At 42.0% G+C, this 20,708-nt stretch overlaps 2 protein-coding genes across 2 annotated transcripts in view; one reads left to right on the top strand and one right to left on the bottom strand.

The window, feature by feature from the left end:
- The window catches only part of SLC35D4 (solute carrier family 35 member D4), a 74,028-nt gene extending 71,576 nt beyond the window's left edge, over positions 1–2,452 (bottom strand). Inside the window, exons 1-2 of the mRNA XM_075270622.1 lie at positions 2,293–2,452; positions 1,420–1,466 (exon numbers count right to left, since the gene is read on the bottom strand). Coding sequence (XP_075126723.1) covers positions 1,420–1,466; positions 2,293–2,364 — 119 coding nt within the window. The 5' untranslated portion in view covers positions 2,365–2,452. The remainder of the gene's footprint in view (positions 1–1,419; positions 1,467–2,292) is intronic.
- A 3,286-nt stretch (positions 2,453–5,738) lies between these two features.
- Positions 5,739–18,618, top strand: RIOK3 (RIO kinase 3). The gene is made up of 13 exons (XM_075270606.1): positions 5,739–6,111; positions 8,703–8,824; positions 9,029–9,174; positions 9,260–9,367; positions 10,930–11,039; positions 12,096–12,239; positions 12,326–12,453; positions 12,626–12,808; positions 13,809–13,968; positions 14,772–14,852; positions 15,934–16,023; positions 16,633–16,740; positions 17,915–18,618. The coding sequence occupies exons 1-13, from the start codon at positions 6,073–6,075 to the stop codon at positions 18,020–18,022; spliced, it is 1,527 nt and encodes a 508-aa protein (XP_075126707.1). The 5' UTR covers positions 5,739–6,072; the 3' UTR covers positions 18,023–18,618.
- Positions 18,619–20,708: the final 2,090 nt, after the last annotated feature.

Below are 20,708 nucleotides of genomic sequence, written 5' to 3'. Positions count from 1 at the left end.
TGTCGGCAGCGGAAAATGAAGAGGAATTCCTCTTCATTTTCTGCTGTGAGAGATTCAGGTGACCCTAATCTATCTCTATTATTGAGAGATCTCAGTTTAGATCAATACATAAATTAGATCTTTGGAGCAACAAAACAGTTGCCACTTACCTCTTTGGAGTCCTAACTGCTCTAAAGAGCCAATTTACATACTGACAAAAACAGCAATAGGGGGCACCGATTCCATGGGAAACCACCATTCAATTCAGATGACCCTAGCTTACCTAACTGCAGGGCTGATACGCTGGGTTCAGGCGACAGACTCCCTTTAACATTTACTTTCCCACAAACAGACATAATTAAAAGTTTTACAGAGTTCTAAATATGTCCTCTAGCCATCTTAGTAGTTCATGCATTCATGGTCATATCCATTGGTAATTATTTATAGTTACAAAAATGTTTAACTTTTAATCGTCTATAAATCGTCATTGTAACACCCCTTTAAGGCCTGTTGACTGAGCAGGTCTACGGACATACCTAAGGATTGCTCAGTGAGTCTTTTAAAGTACCTAGAGCAAGGGTAGGGAATCTTCAGCTCTCCAGCTGCTGTGAAACTACAACTCCCAACATGCTCCATTCACTTCCAAGGTAGTTCCAAAAACTGCAGAGCAAGTATGCATGCTGGGAGTTGTAGTTTTGCAACAGCTGGAGAGCCAAGGTTTCCTATCCCTGACCTGGAGTATCTGTAGAAAGTGAAATGTCTTCAATGGTGAGCGTTCAGGTGCAGAAACTGTCCTTAATTGTTGTAACAAAGGGCAGAAGCATTCACCTGAGCCCCTTCACTGCGATATATTCTCTATGAAGAGGTAGAAATTGCAGTACACAGACAGAATTTGCCATTTCGGAGGCACACTATACTGTATTAGCCCCGCCACAGAGTCTATTATATTTCATGCTGGCTCTCTCCTCCCACCACAAACTGTGATCAACAATTTCTTCACTGTAGTCAGTAACAAGGAAACCTACAAATATGAATGGCTCTAGTGCACTGGGCTGGGAATCTGGTCCTTTTGGAATAGAAATACTAATTTGGCAATAAACCCCGCATCATGTCAGTAGACTTATTAACTGAGTCATGCATGATGTTAAGGGGGCTGTCCCTAGAGGGCAACATACAGAGGCACTGTTCTCCTAATTACATCCTGGAGAATAGATTTGCATATTTTTTACTAGTGCACTGAACAGTTTTAAGTGTCTTTGAATAGAAACAAAAATCCATAATCACACTACCTGAGATTTTATTTTTAGTCGTCTGCAACCCTGTACTGAGCAAAAGATATTGTCATGACAAGCCAACGAAATCAGAACTGCACTTTTTTTTCTTTTAAATATGAAACTTTCAACAAACTTTAAGCTGTTTCATGCAAATATGAATACTTACCCTTGGAAAAGGGTAGGATAGGTGAATTTCAGAATAGACAGAACATACTGGAAAACAAAGACCAGGTTAATTGGACAAATGTCAAAAAGTTAAAACATCAAAACAAGAAGAGAGAGAGAGAAAAAAAAAAAAAAACACAAGGAGGAAGTTACTAAAAGACATCTGACCCATCAATAGAACATCTTTGGCACACGAGCTCAAAATACTACACTTTGTCCCTTTCCTCTCTAAGGGAGCCTTCACACGGAGTCACGCTGCGCTCATTCTGATCGTAAAAACACGTTCAGAATGACGGCATAAAAAGCAGCTCCTGTTGACTTGAATGGGAGTCGGCATACGTGAGCTCCCCATTGAAATCAATGGGAGGGTTTTTTCCCCTATTGCTTTCAATGTGATACGCGCTACATTCACATTTACATTGGGGGTCTCAGTAGGAGACTCCATCATGGCATCTGCTTGAAATCGACAAACACAAAGGATCCTGCTCACATGAGTCTTCTCATCGGCTGCCATACAGACCCCATCATAGTCAGGGGGGCCACGGGACAACATAGGGAATTGATATTTGTTGTTCAGGTCCTCCACCAGACAGCCAATGCTAGTGAGAACCCTGAGACAGTGGAGCAGAAGCTACTGATGCAAAGACGAGGAAGGAGATGGTGAAAGGTCTTCTCTAAGGCTTTGCTAGATTTAATGGTTCTCCTGAGTCCTGCCTAGTCACATATCATAGAAAGCCAGTGTGTTACTGCCGTTCTGTATACAGTACAGAGCACAGCAGCTTACAATGGACACAAGGGGTTAATGTAGGTGACAGCCCCGATACATCGCCAGCAGATCCCAGGTCACGTGCTCACATACACAGCCTGCCATTACCTTGTTGGTGAAGTAAAAGGCCAAATAGAAGGAGCAGAAGGTGAGACCCACGGCGGGCCCCCGAAAATACATCTGTCACCGCATCACACGTCATCACAGCGCCTGAACTTCAGCCTGCAACTATATCCTGCACCGGCACAGGAAGCCATCCGCTGCGGGCAGCCATGACAGCTCCACGTTTACCTACAGCGGCTCCAATCAGCGCTCAGGAGCGTGAGGAGCGCCGAGTATGGAGGGCTCCCCCTGCCGGCAGACAGACAGAACGGCAATCACAGCAACTCGGACGGGGAAAATATCTGAACTAGAGGGCTCCCCCTGCTGGACGACAGACAGAACTTCATTACAAGCACTGCACTGAGACTGAAAATATCTGAACTAGAGGGCTCCCCCTGCTGGACGACAGACAGAACTTCATTACAAGCACTGCACTGAGACTGAAAATATCTGAACTAGAGGGCTCCCCCTGCTGGACGACAGACAGAACTTCATTACAAGCACTGCACTGAGACCGAAAATATCTGAACTAGAGGGCTCCCCCTGCTGAAGAACAGTAAGAAGGTCAAGACATAATCTAGCTGAAGTGGAGTACTCCCCCTATTGGCAGCAAGGGAGAACGTCAATGTCACACTGAGACAGAAGATATATCAAAATTGCAAATTCCTGCCGTTGATGGTTTGCCTGCTCCGGCGTTTCAGCAGCTCTTAAGCTGTCCTGTTGTTGTACTTGTTCCTCACGCCGTGCCTGATATTGTTCCGGTATCTCTGCAGCTCGCTGGGATGCCATATAATGAGCGTGTTGTTGGCATTGATAATCCGCCTGCTCTGGCGTCTCAGCAGCTGTCAAGGTGGGCTGCCGCAGAACACATTCCTCGCACTGTGCCTGTGATTATTTCAGCATCTCAGTAGCTCGCTGGGACGCCATATAACGAGCGTGTTGTTGGCATCGATGAGCCCCGTCAGCTCCGCTTGTGGAGAGCTCTGGGACTTCTGACTACCTTCATAGCTGTCATTGTATATTGGTACACACTCTTTGTATTACAAACAGCATTGTAGACCTATGTAATTTCTCCACAACACATACAGCATACTGACCCTGGACTTATAAGTCATTTATTACCACTACCATCCGCTGTATTTTTGAAGCAACTATCCCCTGTTTTTTTGTATTTGTATTTAATGTTTATCATTTGAGTACTATTTAATAAAAATTGTTATATTTTTATATATATTATGATGAGATGCTTCTGTCTTTTTTGACATAGTTATCCCTCCATAGGGGAGGATCCAGCAGAAGATGGAGGCGGCGCAAGATCCTGTTCTTGGGCAGCGGTGGGGACGCCCTCATTGCATTTTCAGCGCTGGGGCCCGCCCCCATCGCTGCCAAAGAACTAATTTACATACCGGTAAAAACCGGTATTTCTATGGAACGGCGCGGCGGAGATCCCATCTAAAGGTAGGAGATGAATAGCCGTTTCTAAAGGCTATTCCGACGTGTTAGCCACAGAAAAAAGGGTTTTAATGGTAGAATCCCTTTAAACTTCAGTCTCTTTTGGGCAACATGGAGTCTATTCTCCTCCCAATTGTCCTTTACCCCTCGGGGTCTGCTGCTGGGTTTCCTCCTGGCAGCATAATCACTCTACCAGCCCAGGGCCCGCTGGGTACAGGCATATGGCAATACTTCAACATCTTGCCCACCTCCAGGTCATAAGCAGCTTCAATGGGAGTTGAGCTCCAGTACCAGCACCAGGCCACTATGCAAGGCATGGCGCCAACTGTCTCTGGGATGTGTATAGTACTGGCACCAGAGTTGGCTACCCTCCAATCATATATTTATACCCTATCCAAAGGATAGACCATAAATACCTAATTCCTAAACAACCCCATTAATTTATTCTGTGTTGGCGCTACAGGAAAATGGAATGCTTACTGGCAGGTTTCCCTGTTAAATACTGAGGGACTTAGTGGTCCCAAAGTGTGGATCGTCCCTCTAATACTGTCCCTCTCTAATATTGAAGTAATGTCACACAGATCATGAGCGCTCAAACTATCACTGATACTGCTTGGCAGACATCAGAAGACTACGACCTTGTGATTCCTCTGTATAAGACTCTGTTAAGGTGACCAGAATGTAAAATAGTCCTGAAAAATTGATATTTTTACTTCCTAGGAGAACCCACTCGTATAAGAAACCCTCAAAGGATAAGACATTCCCTTAAAAAACAAACAAAAACAGTCATTTGAATAGCGCCATCAGAATAAATCTATTTCAATGCGGCCGTGGGATGGACATTTATCAGGCTCATGTGAATAGAGGGCTAAAGACTACAATGACAAAACTTCAGGAGTTACAGAAATGGAGAGGCTTATGTTTCACATTATTCTTGTTATTATTCAGCGCTCAAACAGCTGCGGGGTCGTCCCTAATGGTGCGAGAGAACTCTCCAGCACCGCCTCCATCTTCTTCTGGAATGCCCTCTCCCTGTTTTTTCTTCCATCCTGGGGTTCAATCTTCTAGGCCTTGGGCAGAGCCGACTGCGCATGCCCGGGCCACAAGAAAATGGACACTTACACAGCTTACTGTATAAGTGGCCACAAGAAAATGGCTGCTTACACCAGCTTAGGGGGCATTCACACTACGTAACGCCAGCGTGTATCACAGCCGTACACGCCGGCGTTACAGCAGGGCTGCCGAACATTCCCATTCATTTCTATGGGAGCCGGCATACGAGCGCTCCCCATAGAAATGAATGGGCTGCTTCTTTCACTGCGAGCAGTCCCATTGAAGTGAATGGGAAGTGCCGGCGTGTACGGCTTGAGCAGAGGCATGTTCCGCCGTCACAGGGCATGTTCTGACATGTCCACAGCCATACACAGAACATGTATAGAGATGGGCAAACTAGGTCAACAGGTGAGTCAATACAAGAGCTTTTCAGGAACTAGTGACCTCACCAAAACTTCCCTATCTACCGAGAGCATTTACGTCACCAATATCCATAGTAACCAATCGTGCTCTATTATTTATGACAGGCTCCTATCTACTTCTCAAGCCCGGGCTGTCTACAGCCGATAGTCTCTGAATGACGTCATTCTGCTAGAGAACACACTACTATACAGAATGTCCGCACGGCCGCCATTTTACTGAAGCCTATCACGAGTCCTCAAACATCATATCTGTTTAAAAACAAATGTCTAAACAACCTAACATAGACATGGTACCCGTAAATTGTACTAAACGTATGGATATGTACACATTATACCGACTGGAATAGGAGTCTATGGTAGTTATGGGAGAAAACAACAACCTGTTTCAGCAGACACTATTAATACATTTAGTTGTGACACTATTTTCCCTCTAGCGGTTGAAGTTGACATTCTTGAGACATGACAGAACTGATTTGGCAGTCACGTGGGGCGGCTAAGAGGCGGTGCAGGGCTTACAGCTCCCAGCAGGCGCCGCGCGAGTTGGTAATACACCGGCAGGAGAGGTGAGGCTGAGCACAGAGAAGCGGAAGAGCCGAGAGCGGAGCTTGTCCTGGTCACACCGGTCTACAGGTCACATCCAGTCACCGTACACAGCGCCCCGTGCTAGCATCCTACTATCAGCCTCCCGGGAGTCCTGACCGTACCACAGGCCGCTTCTGCTCTCTGACAAGTCCGGGCACATCCCGACCTCAGATCACACTACACAGCCATCGCTTCTCTGTCCCTCCGGTCCCGCAGACTATAACTCCAGTCATCCAGCCTTCTCCTCCCCAGCACCAGCCCAAGCCTGAATGAGAAGATGGAGCAAGTGGGAATCATGACACCCGAAGCCCGGCCGGTGAGTGCCCTGCCACAGTCACATGTAGTCGGGTCGTGTCCTCCATGACACCTTACACTGTACAGTAAGCCTGGAGAGCTCTGACCATAGATAGTCACAGGCAGCTTACAGGGGCCCGGGGGTCGGGGCTTGTCACTTATATAAAGGGCTGTGGGAACATCTCTCAGTACAGGGATATATGTGTGTGTGAATAAATACACATATATAATATATGTATATTATTATAATAAATATATATATATTATGAACCGTGACCTGTATTTTCCGTTCAAATCAATGAGGCTCTGTATGGAGATTATTTTACGCATTTGGCAAACTGAGAGTCAGAATATGTCTAATAATAAAATAAACCATTTCACTATTTAGCTATTGCTTTTACATATGTATTGTGGTGCCCCCTGGTGTTCATGGCATTCCCTGCCGTCTCGTGGCTCTACTACCTACTCTATATACGGTATGGGATACTTTTGGCTCTTCTATCCCATAGATCAATATGGAGGAAGACTCCTGTAACTGGGTTCAGTCTAGGCAATGTGGCCGATCTTCTGTCCCATGTACATAGGGCTTTAGTGTGTCACCATTAGACACACTTGCCCCATAGCTCAGTGACGTCACTGAGATGTGACTCCTTGTATTGTACAGGACAGGGAACAGCGATCAGAGCGCTAGAAGCGGCTACTTCTCATCAGAGCACCAGGGGGCGCTATGTCAAATGTTTAACAGCCATATCTAGACAGGAATGTATTTAGTAAACCGTACCAGTTCCAAGCTAGAAGTGTTTGTCTTACCCAAGAATACAGAATAGCTGAGTTACAGCCCCAAATGATTGTCTTTCACCAGAACAGATAAGGCTATTGATTTGGGAAAGCTGAGTGATACCCAGATGAGCTGGCACGATCCTAAAATCATGTGATGGGACATTTTCTATACCTGGTAAAACAATCTAGAATAGATATGAAAGCTTGGCTCCAGGAGTGGCTGGTACTTGTAGTGTGATGGCTTATTGGTATTGTTAATTGCTAGTTTAGTGAGCTGTGACTAACCTCTGTGTCATATACAGGTCCCCTCCGTCTATGGTGACCGCTGACACTATAGTCATGTTTGTTAACACTTAGGAGCCATGTTCTTGTCCTGCTGTGGTCAGTCTTTTGGTAACCTCCTCACTGTCCTGTTGGCTCGGGGTGGGTCGCTTGTCCTGCTGTCTGTGTACTGAAAGTATGTCCGGTGGTCCCTGCCCATATTTTGTGAGCACTGAGTACCCAGCAGACTGCCATTCCATAAAATATAGCGCAGAATTGGTTGGCAGTGACTAGTACGTATCACTGTGTGACATGACGTACCCCCCTCCCCGGCTGCTGTCATGTACTATATAGTGTAGAATTGGTGGGTGGTTACTAGCACATATCACTTTGATGTCATTATTGTGATAAGAATTATTGTAATAACATGGATCCCAATGTCAGTATGGTGATAAAGTTTCTGATCCCGAGTCTCACCACCATGTGACAGCCGTGTGTCCACATGAGCATTCAGAGGCCAGGATATACTGTGTGATGTCACTTCACAACCAGTGTTTACAAATGGCAGTGACATTTTCCCCACCCAGAATCCCCCGGCCATTATTGGCCTATGACGCATCGCTCCTCTGTGGACATTACACAATAGCAGCGTTGTCACTGGAGAGGTTGGGCTTGTCTTTTGTTAATATGTCACTTGGATTATAACTGGTTTGTCAGTAATGATGTTTGTAATGTTTCCATGGAATCCGCTCACACTACAATAATATTACACTATGCCAAAAAAAGGCAGACTACCACCATATAAGTAAAATACATAAATACTTTATTAAATAGACATGACAAGTCCTGTACATAACACACATATGAAGTAGGATAGGGGAAACAATATATCAAGCCAGCATTAGGGGATAATTATATAGCATGCAAGAAATGTATAAACCATAAGTCGTCTCTCTAATAATAAGCTTATAAATGATGGAATATTTTATTTTTTATTTGAAAGAATTTCTCTCTGTATATGCCACTGAGCCCATACATGATACAAGGACGTTTCATATAGAAATAAAGACACTCTATAAAGGACAGGTGCACATATCGAAGAATATGAAATAAATAACCAGTTTACCATCATAGATTTAACAAGCAAGAATATAGAACAATGAGGTATAAAAATGAAAAAAGTGTTTTGCCTATTAACCCATCTAAGCTGGTCACGCGCCTCGACGCGCGTTTCACCACTCTTGGCTTCATCAGGGGGAAGTTGAGCGAATTTACACTTTTTTATGATTGAAGCTCGGTATCTCTGATGATAGTGGAGGGGCACAATAGGGCTGAGGGGCAGAGCATTTGGGCATGTAACCTCCAGCACTAATGACTCATCATTAGTGTATATGTTGTGTGTACTATGTGGTCTTTTATATAGATAAAGATATGTTTGTGTGTGTGTGTTTTTGTTGTTTTTTTTTGTTTGTTTTTTTGCCATTTGTGTAATAAGGAACTAGTAAGTTATTACATTTGTGTGGAGCTGGTTCTTCTGAATTTGTGTATAAGTGACGTGATTCTCTCTTACAGAGCCCATGGGGTTTACCTGCGAAACCTGTGAACCAGTGCTCACTAGCAGATGTCATGAGCGAGGAGCTCGCCAGAGAACTTCAGCTAGAAGAAGAGAGCCATGTGTTCCCACCAGAAGTCGTGTAAGTTATACCTTCAGTCTCATGAGTGGTCCACAAGTGTATGAGTGATGTTGCAATATTTTGAGGGGTAGTAAATTAATTTAGATTTATAGATTGTTCAAGTGACCTAAAAGTCTTAACAAAACCAGTTCAGCCTGCCTGGCTTACCATGTTCTTCTAGACAACATTGATGGACCCTAATGTCTGATCTTTGTCACATTGTAGCTCAGATGATGGGCCCTTCCTGACTTCTGAGAACATTGATACCTCCAGTGATGCAGTATTGGCGCAGATGCTACAAATGCAGTTTGATAAAGAATACGATGCTCAACTCAAAAGAGAGGAGAAGAAGTTTAATGGCGACAGTAAAGGTAAGGAACACAACTGGTAGTACAAGCAAAGGCAGGTACACTGCACAAATGGCTATTACAATGACTGGACTCTTTCTTGTTCTAGTTTCAATATCTTTTGAAAACTATCGGAAGGTACACCCATGTGAAGATAGTGAGAGTTCAGAGGATGAAGTGGATTGGCAAGACACCCGCCATGACCCATACAAAGCAGGTAGGAGACAATATATTATACTGCAGTTTGCTCTCTTGAAGGGATTCTATCATTAAAATCACTTTTTTTTTTTTTTTTTTTCTCTGTCACATGTAGGAATAGCTTTAAGAAAGGCTATTCTTCTCTTACCTTTAGATGTCTTCTCCGCGCCGGCATTTGGTAGAAATCTCAGTTTTCATCTGTATGCAAATGAGTTCTCTTGCAGCATTGGTGGTGGGCCCCAGTGCTGCGAGAGAACTCTCCAGCGCCGCCTCTATCTTCTTCAGGAACGGCCTCTGCGCTTCTTCCTTAGCTGGCTTCAAATTTCTAGGCCTCGGGCAGAGCCGACTGCACATGCCTGCGGCCACGAGAAAAATGGCCACTTACACAGTAAGCTGTGTAAGCGGCCATTTTCTTGTGGCCTTTGGGCATGCGCAGACGGCTCTGCCCAAGGCCTAATAGTTTGAACCCAGTTGTGGAAGAAGGTGCGCAGAGAGGCTGTTGCTAAAGAAGATGAAGGCATCGCTGGAGAGTTCTCTTGCAGCATTGGGGACACCCCCAGTGCTGCGAGAGAACTCATTTGCATACTGATGAAAACCAGGATTTTTACCGAACGGCGGTGCGGAGAAGAATAGCCTTTCTTAAGGCTTATTCTATGTGTTATCGAGAAAAAAATTGATTTTAATGATAGAATCCCTTTAAATTATAACTGCAGGAAGTATTTTTCTCTTGTGATAAAACATGTACTGTGCAAGGGCGAATGATATAAATGCAGCTTTTGCACAGAGCATGTGGTGTTGTTTGTGTGTGGCCCATAACTATCTACCAAGAACAAATGGTGAAATAGAGGGATCAGGTAGCTGCTTAGTCTCCTCTCCCACGTGAAATAGACATGCACACTTGGCAGAGTTTGCACGTTTATGGTGGAGCTCAGTAAAATAGCCTCCAAGCTATCTCTTCTATGGCCCAATTTATTCTGTACCTTTTGGAGTAATTGTTACATAACTGAAGAACCTCTTTTAAGGATACAGATATGGTCTGTCTGCTTGCTGCTCTCCTCTCCTTTCAGTGTTTGGGAGGAAGCTGTACTCTACGTATTCTAATATAGAGAGAGGGGGAAGGATTGAAGTCATCAGGGAGGACTGATCACACAGGCTGTACATAGGGAAAAATCCTAGGGGGAAGGAATCACAATGTACTTTGTATGAAAATGGAGAGAGGAGCGAGAACTCCTGCCTGGTTGGGGATAGTATCACACACTCTTTATAGCCCATAATGGTGATCAGAAGAGAAATCAGTTCAGGAATCACAGTGTGCTGATACATGAGAGCTATTAAAGGCAGCAGTATCTTGGGGGCACAGGACTCTCATCCAGTGTGTGTTATATGGAGGGACCCTCCACATGAAACTATAAGCAGGCTGCCAAACTGAATATCAGGGGGTCTGAAAATGAATCAAGATTGAACCCTGAAACTTAGTGCAACATTAACTTTGGGTAACCACAAACCTTTGTAAAAATTCCAAGGTGTGTATAGTCTATAAATGAGATAAATCTTTTACTGGACACTTCATTGTGTCTGCAGATAAACCCACCACCACACCAAAGAGAGGATTCATAGGAAAAGGGAAGGACATAACAACAAAACATGATGAAGTGGTCTGTGGCAGGAAGAACACCGCTCGCATGGAAAATGTAAGTCTTTGTGTAACAGAGGTCATAGAAACTATATATATTTATATATATTTTATTTTTTGCAACAAGGCATACAATAAGAAAAATGGATAAAGGAAACGAGAACAAAAGGCAAGCTGCCATAATATATAGACGGCACACCAACCATATAGGAAGAGTGCAAAGTATAAGCAATGAACAACGCTAAAACAGTGACAAGGGAGAAGAAGAGGGGGGGAGTCAGAGACCTTGTAAGGTGCAATATGTATCCCAGGAAGACCATACAGCAATGAAGGCCCGTTAAGGGAAGCAGTCAGGAACTATGGACATAATGAAGGCAATGAGCTCAGAAACAGTGGAATGGGACGTTTTCCTCCAATGAAGGGCAATTAACATTTTGGCAGCAGTGCATGAGAACTAAAACAATTTGGAAGTCTGTTTACCTAAATGTATAGGGGGGAGATCAAGCAAGTAAATGAAGAGATCTAGGGGCACACCCTGTATAAAAAGAGCTTCCATAAGGAGCTTGACCTCCCTCTGAAAGGGCACAATCAGCATATGCTTACAAAAAAACATGATATAGTGTACCCACCCCCGCCTGGCAGCGCCAGCAATGCAAGGGAATGTTATGGTTAAGAGAGTAGAAACCATATTTTTAATCACTTTGAAGAAGAAAAAAAAATGTTGTTATACTCCTTTGGGTTATGACTGGAGGGGCTTGTGAATGAGGTAAACTAATTGTCCAAAAATGCCAAATCCACTTCGCTCATCATTCTTGCTATTTTATTAGAAAGTCATAAATAAGCAATGATTGTGGCAATATTAAAGATATTAGTGAGTTAGTATAAATGGCACAATTTATTGGACTGGTTTTTCAGTGCATAGAAATTTGTAAGTCTGAATGGTGAATAGTTGTGATCCTCTCAAAACCCAGCGTTGTATTTGTAGATTCCCAGTCTGGTGTTTTATCTGCACTTATAAGAATACGTGCCTGGAGATGCTACTCTCTCATCTAGGAGACTTGAGGCTACGACCAGTTGTAATATCAGCTTTTAACTTAAATTCTGTCTTTTCTAGTTTACTCCAGAATTTCAGGTCGGAGATGGGATTGGAATGGACTTAAAACTGTCCAACCAAGTTTTTAATGTATTGAAGCAACACTCCATTTCTGAGCAGCGTAAGAGTGCCAGACTCCATGACAAGAAGGAAGTCTCCACTGCTGTAAGTATGGCTGTCTTCTTCCTGTGACTGATCTTTACTGTTTATAACTGCTTTATTGCAATACCTTATCTTCTTTTGTTCAACAGGAGAAAGTAGTGGACCCAAAGACAAGACTGCAGTTGTATAAGATGGTAAATGCTGGGGTTCTGGATACTATCAATGGCTGCGTCAGTACTGGTAAAGAGTCAGTCGTTTTTCACGCAAATGGAGGAAGGTATGTTATCTTCATTGCAAATGGGCTTTGCTTAATATTGAATGATGGACTCCAAGAGCAATGTATCTGATGATGATGAGCTTTAGTTTTATAGGTGGATGGATTTTATGTGGCTCTGCTCTTGTGCCTTAACTAGGGTTTGTCTTATCTTTGCTTTTGTTTCTCTATTCAGTATGGAAGATCAAGAAGTACCTGCTGAATGTGCCATCAAAGTTTTCAAGACCACCTTGAATGAGTTTAAGAATCGGGATAAATATATCAAGGACGACTATAGATTCAAGGATCGTTTCAGCAAGCTCAATCCACGTAAAATCATTCGCATGTGGGCAGAAAAGGAAAAACATAACTTGAAGAGGTAAGCTGATATATGGAACTGCATCCTGGTAACCTATAGAAAAAACAAACAAACAATGGTGGACTATGACCCCTGGAAGCCTCACAAATCAGGAGAATGACAGGGCCATGTGATTAGGTCTGAGCTGCAGTAACAGGCACGGGCGCACCTGTTGAACCCTGGAACACTGCAGTACCTTCATACTACTTATTAGTGTGGGTCTGGTTATTGGACCTGCAGTAATCCCATTTAAAGGGAGTCTGTCACAGGGTGAAGCATATAAAACCAGCCACACGGTTAGATAGATCAGGCATTTTTTTCATCTAACACTTTTTTCCCCCAAGTAAACTAATGCCTCATATACATATTACAGAGATACTTATTTCACAATATGCTAATGAGCAGTCTGGAGGGGCAGCTCTGTTGCTCCAACCTGATTTTCCCCTATACTGCTCTAATATGTCCTTATTCCCTCCTCCCTTGAGAGACTGGGCCAGAGAGGTATACTGAAATCTCGCCTGGCCCTGCATGCTCGTGCCGACCCAACAAATTAGAGTGGTCGGGGTCATAGCCCTTGGTGCTCCAGACTACTCGTTTGAAAATTGCGAAGTAGATGAATATCTTGATAATGAAGGCACAAATAACTATCAGTGGATAGACAACTGATGTTAATTGTAAATGTCTATCCAGTTATATTAGTTAAAGGGGTTGTCCAGTATAATTACCTATATCCCTGGGGTGGTCATGTGACCGCCCCCAGGGACACTTTCTGATAATCCAGTGATGTTTCATTTCACCATTTCATTTGAATGGCTTTTGTAAAGGTGACCGCCAGTGTCCATATGCGACCTCTCCCACTAAAAATAGTTTTCTTTTGCACAGACGCAAAGTCCTGCATGTTATATTTAATCCTTTTTTTTTTTTTTTTTTTTTTTTTTTTTTTGTAAAGAATGCCACTTACAGGTACAAGCTGTTCCGGATGTGTATTTATGAGTAAGTGCTTATTTTTCTTTTTTAATAGAATGCAAAAGGCTGGCATTCCTTGTCCAGAAGTTGTCATGCTAAAGAAGCACATTCTGGTCATGTCCTTTATTGGAAAGGATCAGATACCTGCTCCCACACTAAAAGAAGCAAAATTAGGTTTGGAGGACTCTAAAACAGCTTATTACCAGGTGCTAGCTGTAAGTAACCCATATTTTTCATTATACTTATGGGGGGGGTAGCATTGTTTAGATATTGATGATATTCATTAGTAATTGCTAATTGCTCTTATTCAAGATAATGAGAGGTAGCAACCCAGCACAGCCACTACAAATAGTCTGCTTGTGGGCCCTAATGTTGTGTAGGTCCAGCACCATAGCTGCTGACAGGCAGCATTGGATACCCACTGATCTGCTATTGATGACAAATCCTAAGGCTAGGTCAACAATGTCTATAGCCTGGAACACCTCCTTTTTATATAGTAACTGTTACTGAAATTGCAAACTATCCACGATTCCACATATGAATGTGGCTTCCACTATTAAGGATTCCCTATATAAATGTTGCCGATTTGGAGGCACAGTCGATTGCAGCCTTGCAGCACTAGGGTCCTGGGTTCAAATCCTGCCGAGGACAACATCTGCGAGGAGTTTGTAGGTTCTCCCCATGTTTGCGTGGGTTTCCTCCCACACTCCAAAGACATACTGATAGGGGGAAAAAATAAATGAATAAATGTTGCATATGTAAGCATTGTATTACCATGGGGTAAAGAATAAGAATGTGCACGCACAGCTTCCTGTATGTTTATTGGGTACAGAACATTCTTTACCTGAATTTACTCTTATACTGACTTCATGTTTAAGACATTTGTACCCCACTGAGCGGAATACATGCTGATTTTGATTTCTTTGTCGATTTTGTATTGATCAGTGGAAATATTTTATCTTTCATGAAACATAATTTGTGTAAAGCTCTGAAAAAGCTGTAACTATTTCTTCTACAGCTGATGAAGCAACTCTATGAACAGTGCAACCTTGTACATGCTGATCTTAGTGAATATAACATGTTATGGCACGATGGGAAGGTAACTATACTTTGTTAAACTGTCTTAAGTTTTTGGAGCGGAAAGAACGTAGATTCAGATATTAAACTGCTGCCTGTTTTCACAGATTATCCTTCACTGGTCAGGTTTTATTAAGTGGTCTCTGCCCATTAGTGATTGTACATGAAGATTTATAAAATATGATATATAAAAAATACATTACTAGAACAGGCAGAGAAATACATTTATAGAACTGACCAGAAATACATATTGACTTGCAATTACAATTTAATTCGTTAGCGCTAAACCATATTAAAGAGTGTCACCAAAAAATATTTCTTAACCACTTCTATGCTGTTGTAAGGCTGGTTAGTGACATGATGACCGAATAAACTTAGATTTCGTATGTCAACATGTCACTTTACTTCTGACAAACTCGTTTTCATTTCATGGTTCTGGTATCATAAGAACGAAGAGATTCATAGTTTTTATATAATGCCAAGATTTCAGCACTAATTATAACAGAATCTCAGATATCATTAATTAAATACAGTCAGGAATGTGATTATATATGCAGTGTGAGCTAACTGCATATTAAGCTGAAATTCCCAAATTCTCTGTTAGGTGATTCTGTTCTAGAACCATTTTTGTAGGTGTTATAAAACTGAACATACAGCCATTTTAAGGGACCAACCCCCTTTTCGTCAATGCGTCATCTGTATGTACAACATTGAGTACATGTGTACAGACTCCTGGCACGGCTTAGTTAGCGCATTGCAAAGGGAACTTTGCTGCCTGTTTTCTATTAAAAGGTGTCAAAAGTTTGATAGATTAATAAAGTATATCACAAAAAATGTTTACCACCAAACTCCCAGTAACATACACACGCACGCATGAAAAAAACTAAAAACTTTATGCAATGGGAGTTACTTTGATATCTTTATATGTAGTGATTTAGGTACAGTTAAGACCATGTCCTAGAAACAACATGTATGTGTGTGATTTATAAAGGTCAGACAGATTAATTTTACATGGCTCACCTGTAAAGACCGCGCACCCAATTCTTGCATTGTTACATTGCGATATCCTGAACATTGCTAAGACAGCACTTGTTTCTGCGCAGGTCTGGCTTATCGATGTGAGTCAGTCTGTGGAGCCCACTCACCCCCATGGCCTGGAGTTTCTGTACAGAGACTGTAGGAATGTTTCCCAGGTAAGCATGAGCCGAAATTTTAACAGATACTGTTTTGGTTAAGATATTTAAGTTCCGTGATATTGTAAGGTGTTATTTGCTGGTCTCACTTCTTAGCTGTTGCTTTATTCATTATAATCTTGTTAACTCTTTACTCAGGACGGGTCCCATTCCTGTCCAGTTTTATGGGCGTGCTTCCGTGGCTCCCATTTTTTATTTTTTTTTTCTCCTCCATGTATTTCATACAATTCTTGATAGAAATCTGTAATGTAACTGTAATGGAGCAGCGGACTTGTATAGTAAATGCAGCACACTTTCTAGCTTCCTGTCTGAATTATCTTCCTGATAATAAACCTCTTTTGGATGATTATTTCATGTAGGTGTTATTTATCCAGAGACCCAAAGTTATGTATGACTTGTTTATGGGCTCCTGATGAATATTTCAGATTTAATGCTGTATGATTTGGTGCTGTATGATATAGGTAGATTTTTAGTATTATGTATGTGCTGTAAATTATAACTATTGTAATGGTCAATGAGGAGCTAAGTAACAATATTGGTAACCACTGAAGAGATCTCCTACACAAGGTGGAATCTGCTTGGTAACCTTTTTTCTTCCTTCCTTCATAGTTCTTCCAGAAATGTGGTGTTTCAGAGACTCCGAATGAACGTGCACTATTTAATATGGTGTCTGGTCTGAATATTACATCTGACAATCAAGTGGATTTCATGGCAGAGGTAAATAATTTATTTAATCCGTACTATACATTACCATTTGGTGAACAGGATAAAGTTGTGCTTCCATTGAAGCTTCAACGTGATGTCTATGTTGTGTTCAGGTACAGTCACTGCAGCTCAGGTCTCACTGATTTCAATGGGATGTGAGCTGCAATAATGGCACCCGCAGCTATATAGGTGGTGGAACTTTCTGTCTTTCTGGCTCTGTATTTTGTACAATATGGCCACTGGAAGCAGATCTGCCTGGTGGATCGCTGTCAGACACACTGGTCAGGTATTTATGGCCTATCTTGAGGATAGGCAATAAAAACCCCGGTTAATCCATTTAAGGACTACAATTTCTAAATATGATCACAGCATGCTAGTGAATCTTTTAACGTCTGCAATTCACAACCAGTAGGTGGTCACACATACTCAAACAGCATGAAACATTGGTGGCCATATTTTTTTTCCCTGTAATTCTTCCCCTTTACACCAATTTTGAAGGCTTTTACTCAAGGCTCATCACTTTAGTTGGGGAAGTGGCATGGTAGATCTGTAAAACCTTTTACAATGCCTTAAAAAAAAAAAAAAAAAAAAAAAAGTGACAGTGGTACATGGTCAGCATAAAAGGCTGAGATATCTGAGTGATAAAATAAAAAATTTCCTTGAGGTAAATTTGCGCGAAATTTACACAGTTGAGCCTTTGTAGTAAATTGGGTATATGGGTATAGACCTCAGATAAATATACCCCCCCTCCCCTCCTTCCTTTGGCCATTTTGTAACATACACCTGGGCATGTCCAACCAAGGGAAAAGGGTAAGGATGGACACCTCTATATTGGCTATGTATTTTATGTGCATACAGTTAGGAAACAGTACTTTGGTGTTGGGGCCAGTTCACACGAGGGCAATGAGGCAGATTTTGACAGCAGATTTCACCTCAAAATCTGCCTCCATACAATGGTGGTCTATGGATACTGCAATGGAAAGCAATAGAAGTGAATGGGATGTGAAAAACGTCTCAAGGTCAAAACCGCCTCAAGGTAAAAAAAAAAAAAAAAAAAGCTTCCTAATTAGGAAGCGTTTTTTTTTTCAGGACCAAAATAAGCCAGGAGGTTTTTGCATGTGAAGTAAACCATGTTGTAGTGACTAAAATGTATATGTCCTTCTAAAAGTTCTTGCTTTCTCTCTAGATTGAAGCTCTGGAGAAAACAAATGAAGATCATGTCCAGAATCGAGGAAAGAAGATTTCCATGTTCCAGAAGGATGATGACGGCCCTCCACCAATCTTTGATGAATAACCCGGATGGTTCATTTGCATTAAATAAAAGTTGAAAAAAAACCAGCCAGCTGTATTCCTACAGCATCAATACAGCGGTCAACGTCCCGCCTAAGGCGGGATGGAAGAGGTGAACCAGATCTGTGTACACCCTAGAGAACAAAACTCCTGATAATGTTTTTAACTTGAACACAAAATGAGAATGAGATGGTGCAAGCAGCAAAAAGTGCTGTGTGTTTTTAATGAAAGCTTAGTTATAATGCTTTAAATGCTTTAAAATGGTGGTGTTTGATGTTAAAGGGATCAATAGAGTGCTGTGCATTTAGGGTGGCTCTCAACAGAAAAAGTGTCTTCTTCATCTCTTTATTGACAGCAGATCTGGCAGATTTAAATAGTCTGCCATCAGTCAGACCTGGACTAGACATTTGCCACATTATGTGAGATAGGAACATATTTAGCTTCATTAACTGCATTGATAATGAAACGCGGCCTGTTGTAATGTGCAGGTAGTGCTCTATGTGGCAAATGTGATCATACAGCATTTATTAAATGCTTCAGTCTTTGTGTGGAGTCATTTGTGTACAAGGCCTGTAATAGGATTGAGAAATAAATAAATCTTTAAAACCAAAACTGGCTTTTTTTGTCTGTTTTCATTTACTCTAAGCATTGCTTGTCTCTGGCTGTAGGCCTTTTTTTTTTATTATTATTATTATTATTATTACAGATGTGTCTTCCCTACTATTAGCTCACATCCACTTAACACAACCACTGGGTGGTTGAAAATAGACACTTATAGGATGGACGTCTTGTGACACAATCACAAATTTTTATTTATTTTTTTCAACCACACATCTTGGGATATAAAAAATAAGTAAAACATGTAATATACAATATATCTCACTCCTATGTAACCACACTGAATTCATCATAGAACTGTCCGTTTTCTCCCACTAATATTAAATGGCTGACATTGTACGGCTTTTAAAGGGATTCCCCAAATCATATATCCTAAAATGTATTGCCAACTCAAGTGGATAATTGCAGGGCTACAGACTGAATCAAGAATACAGAGCAGAAGCGATAGAGGGTGTGGCGGACTGGACCACATGCTGCTTTTATGAAAATCTTTTTCATATTTGATTTGATTGCCAAAGTTTGCTTAAGTTTGTTTTTCCGGGCAGAAAATCTTTTGGTTTGGAGTGATTTTTGGGTGTCTCTGGCTGCACCCTCTGCTTTTATTTACATGTTGTAGCTTCCTGCTGTGCAGCTTTCTGTGTAGCAGCTACACTAGTTTCCTCTCACTCTGCGCCCCTCCTCTCTAACTCCATTACACTCCCCCACCCTTGTCTCCCTAGATAATAATTCCACCGTTATATGTTTCCTTAGCCTAGTAATCCTACCCGTTACTAGCCGCTCCCACCTTCCAGTCTCTCTAGCCTAGCGATTCCCTCCCTCCCCATTACTAGCCCCTCTCACCCTTCCCCATCTACCAAGCTAAACTATTCTGCCCATTACTAGCAGAGAAGAAGAGGGGAGGAGCCGTTTCTGGACACGGGAAGGCTTGGTAAGTATTGATGGGGATAAGGGTGGGAAGAGTAATGGTGACGTTCCATTTTTTTATCCTGGACAACCCCTTTAAAGACAGAAAAATCAGAGACACTCTCTTCATTGGACAAGCTGAATGGATTTGAAGCCATCTTTTCAGATCTGCAGAAGTCTCTTGTTTCTGCTTCTTTAAATACAATTCTGTTCTATGTCAGCGCCTTAATTATTATGTTGGTACAAGACACATGGTGAGGACGTGCATGAAATTGATAAACTGTTTGTGCCCAATTAGTGAATCACACCAGAAACTGAAAGGACACACACAAGGTGTAACTGTGCAAAGTTTTGTCCAGAAGAGGCGCATTTGATAGATAACCCCTAGTGTCTTCTCCTAACTTCAGGAAGGGTCTATTTTTATCCATAAATTAGGAATGGGGGACAGAAGGGTATCTAAGCTCAGTGAATATCATAATAGACCGCTCATTTAATAAAGATATTGACATGTTCGCACCATCTGTGAATTATCTTGTATAGCTTGGGGTATCTGCATGTAACATTTGAGCTCCCCCAGTTGGCCTGACCGGAATATAACAGATGACACAATAAAGAGTTAATTTAACGTGCCATTTGTCCTATTCCGTGTATAACATATAACACTGCCTTTACTGGTTGATTCTGTAGCACACTGCCCAATGAGGTTGCTTTTTAGGGTGATGGAGTTTTGATTATCATATTTAATACCCACCATGATTATTTACAGATTTAATCCTGACATACCCACCACTGAAGGAGGTCATCTGACCGAAATGTTTGGGACTTTGAACGTTTACTCTCTCTTTATATATGTTTCCTATTTGGAAGGTCACCCGCTCCCATACGCATATAATAACACCTGAACCATGTCTGGATCACGTGTTCTGTGTATAATAAAGAATTACAATATATTTTCTCGAGTGCCACAAATTCTTCACTTTGTGTACTAAGTATTTGGTTTGGTTGTCAGACCCCGACCAATCTGATACTGCTGACCAGTATGAAAAATGTTCACATCCTGGACAACCCCTTCAATGTCTTCCACACCAGTGGAGGGCGCTCTTAGTTCATAATGACGCTACATCATGAATTGGGCACTTCCATCTGGCACCGTTACACCTAGGCACAAA

Source organism: Leptodactylus fuscus, chromosome 4, assembly GCF_031893055.1.
Source record: "Leptodactylus fuscus isolate aLepFus1 chromosome 4, aLepFus1.hap2, whole genome shotgun sequence".
Classification (NCBI taxonomy): Eukaryota; Metazoa; Chordata; class Amphibia; order Anura; family Leptodactylidae; genus Leptodactylus; species Leptodactylus fuscus.
The sequence above is the reverse complement of the archived record's forward strand: the minus strand, read 5'-3'. Positions and strand labels throughout refer to the sequence as shown.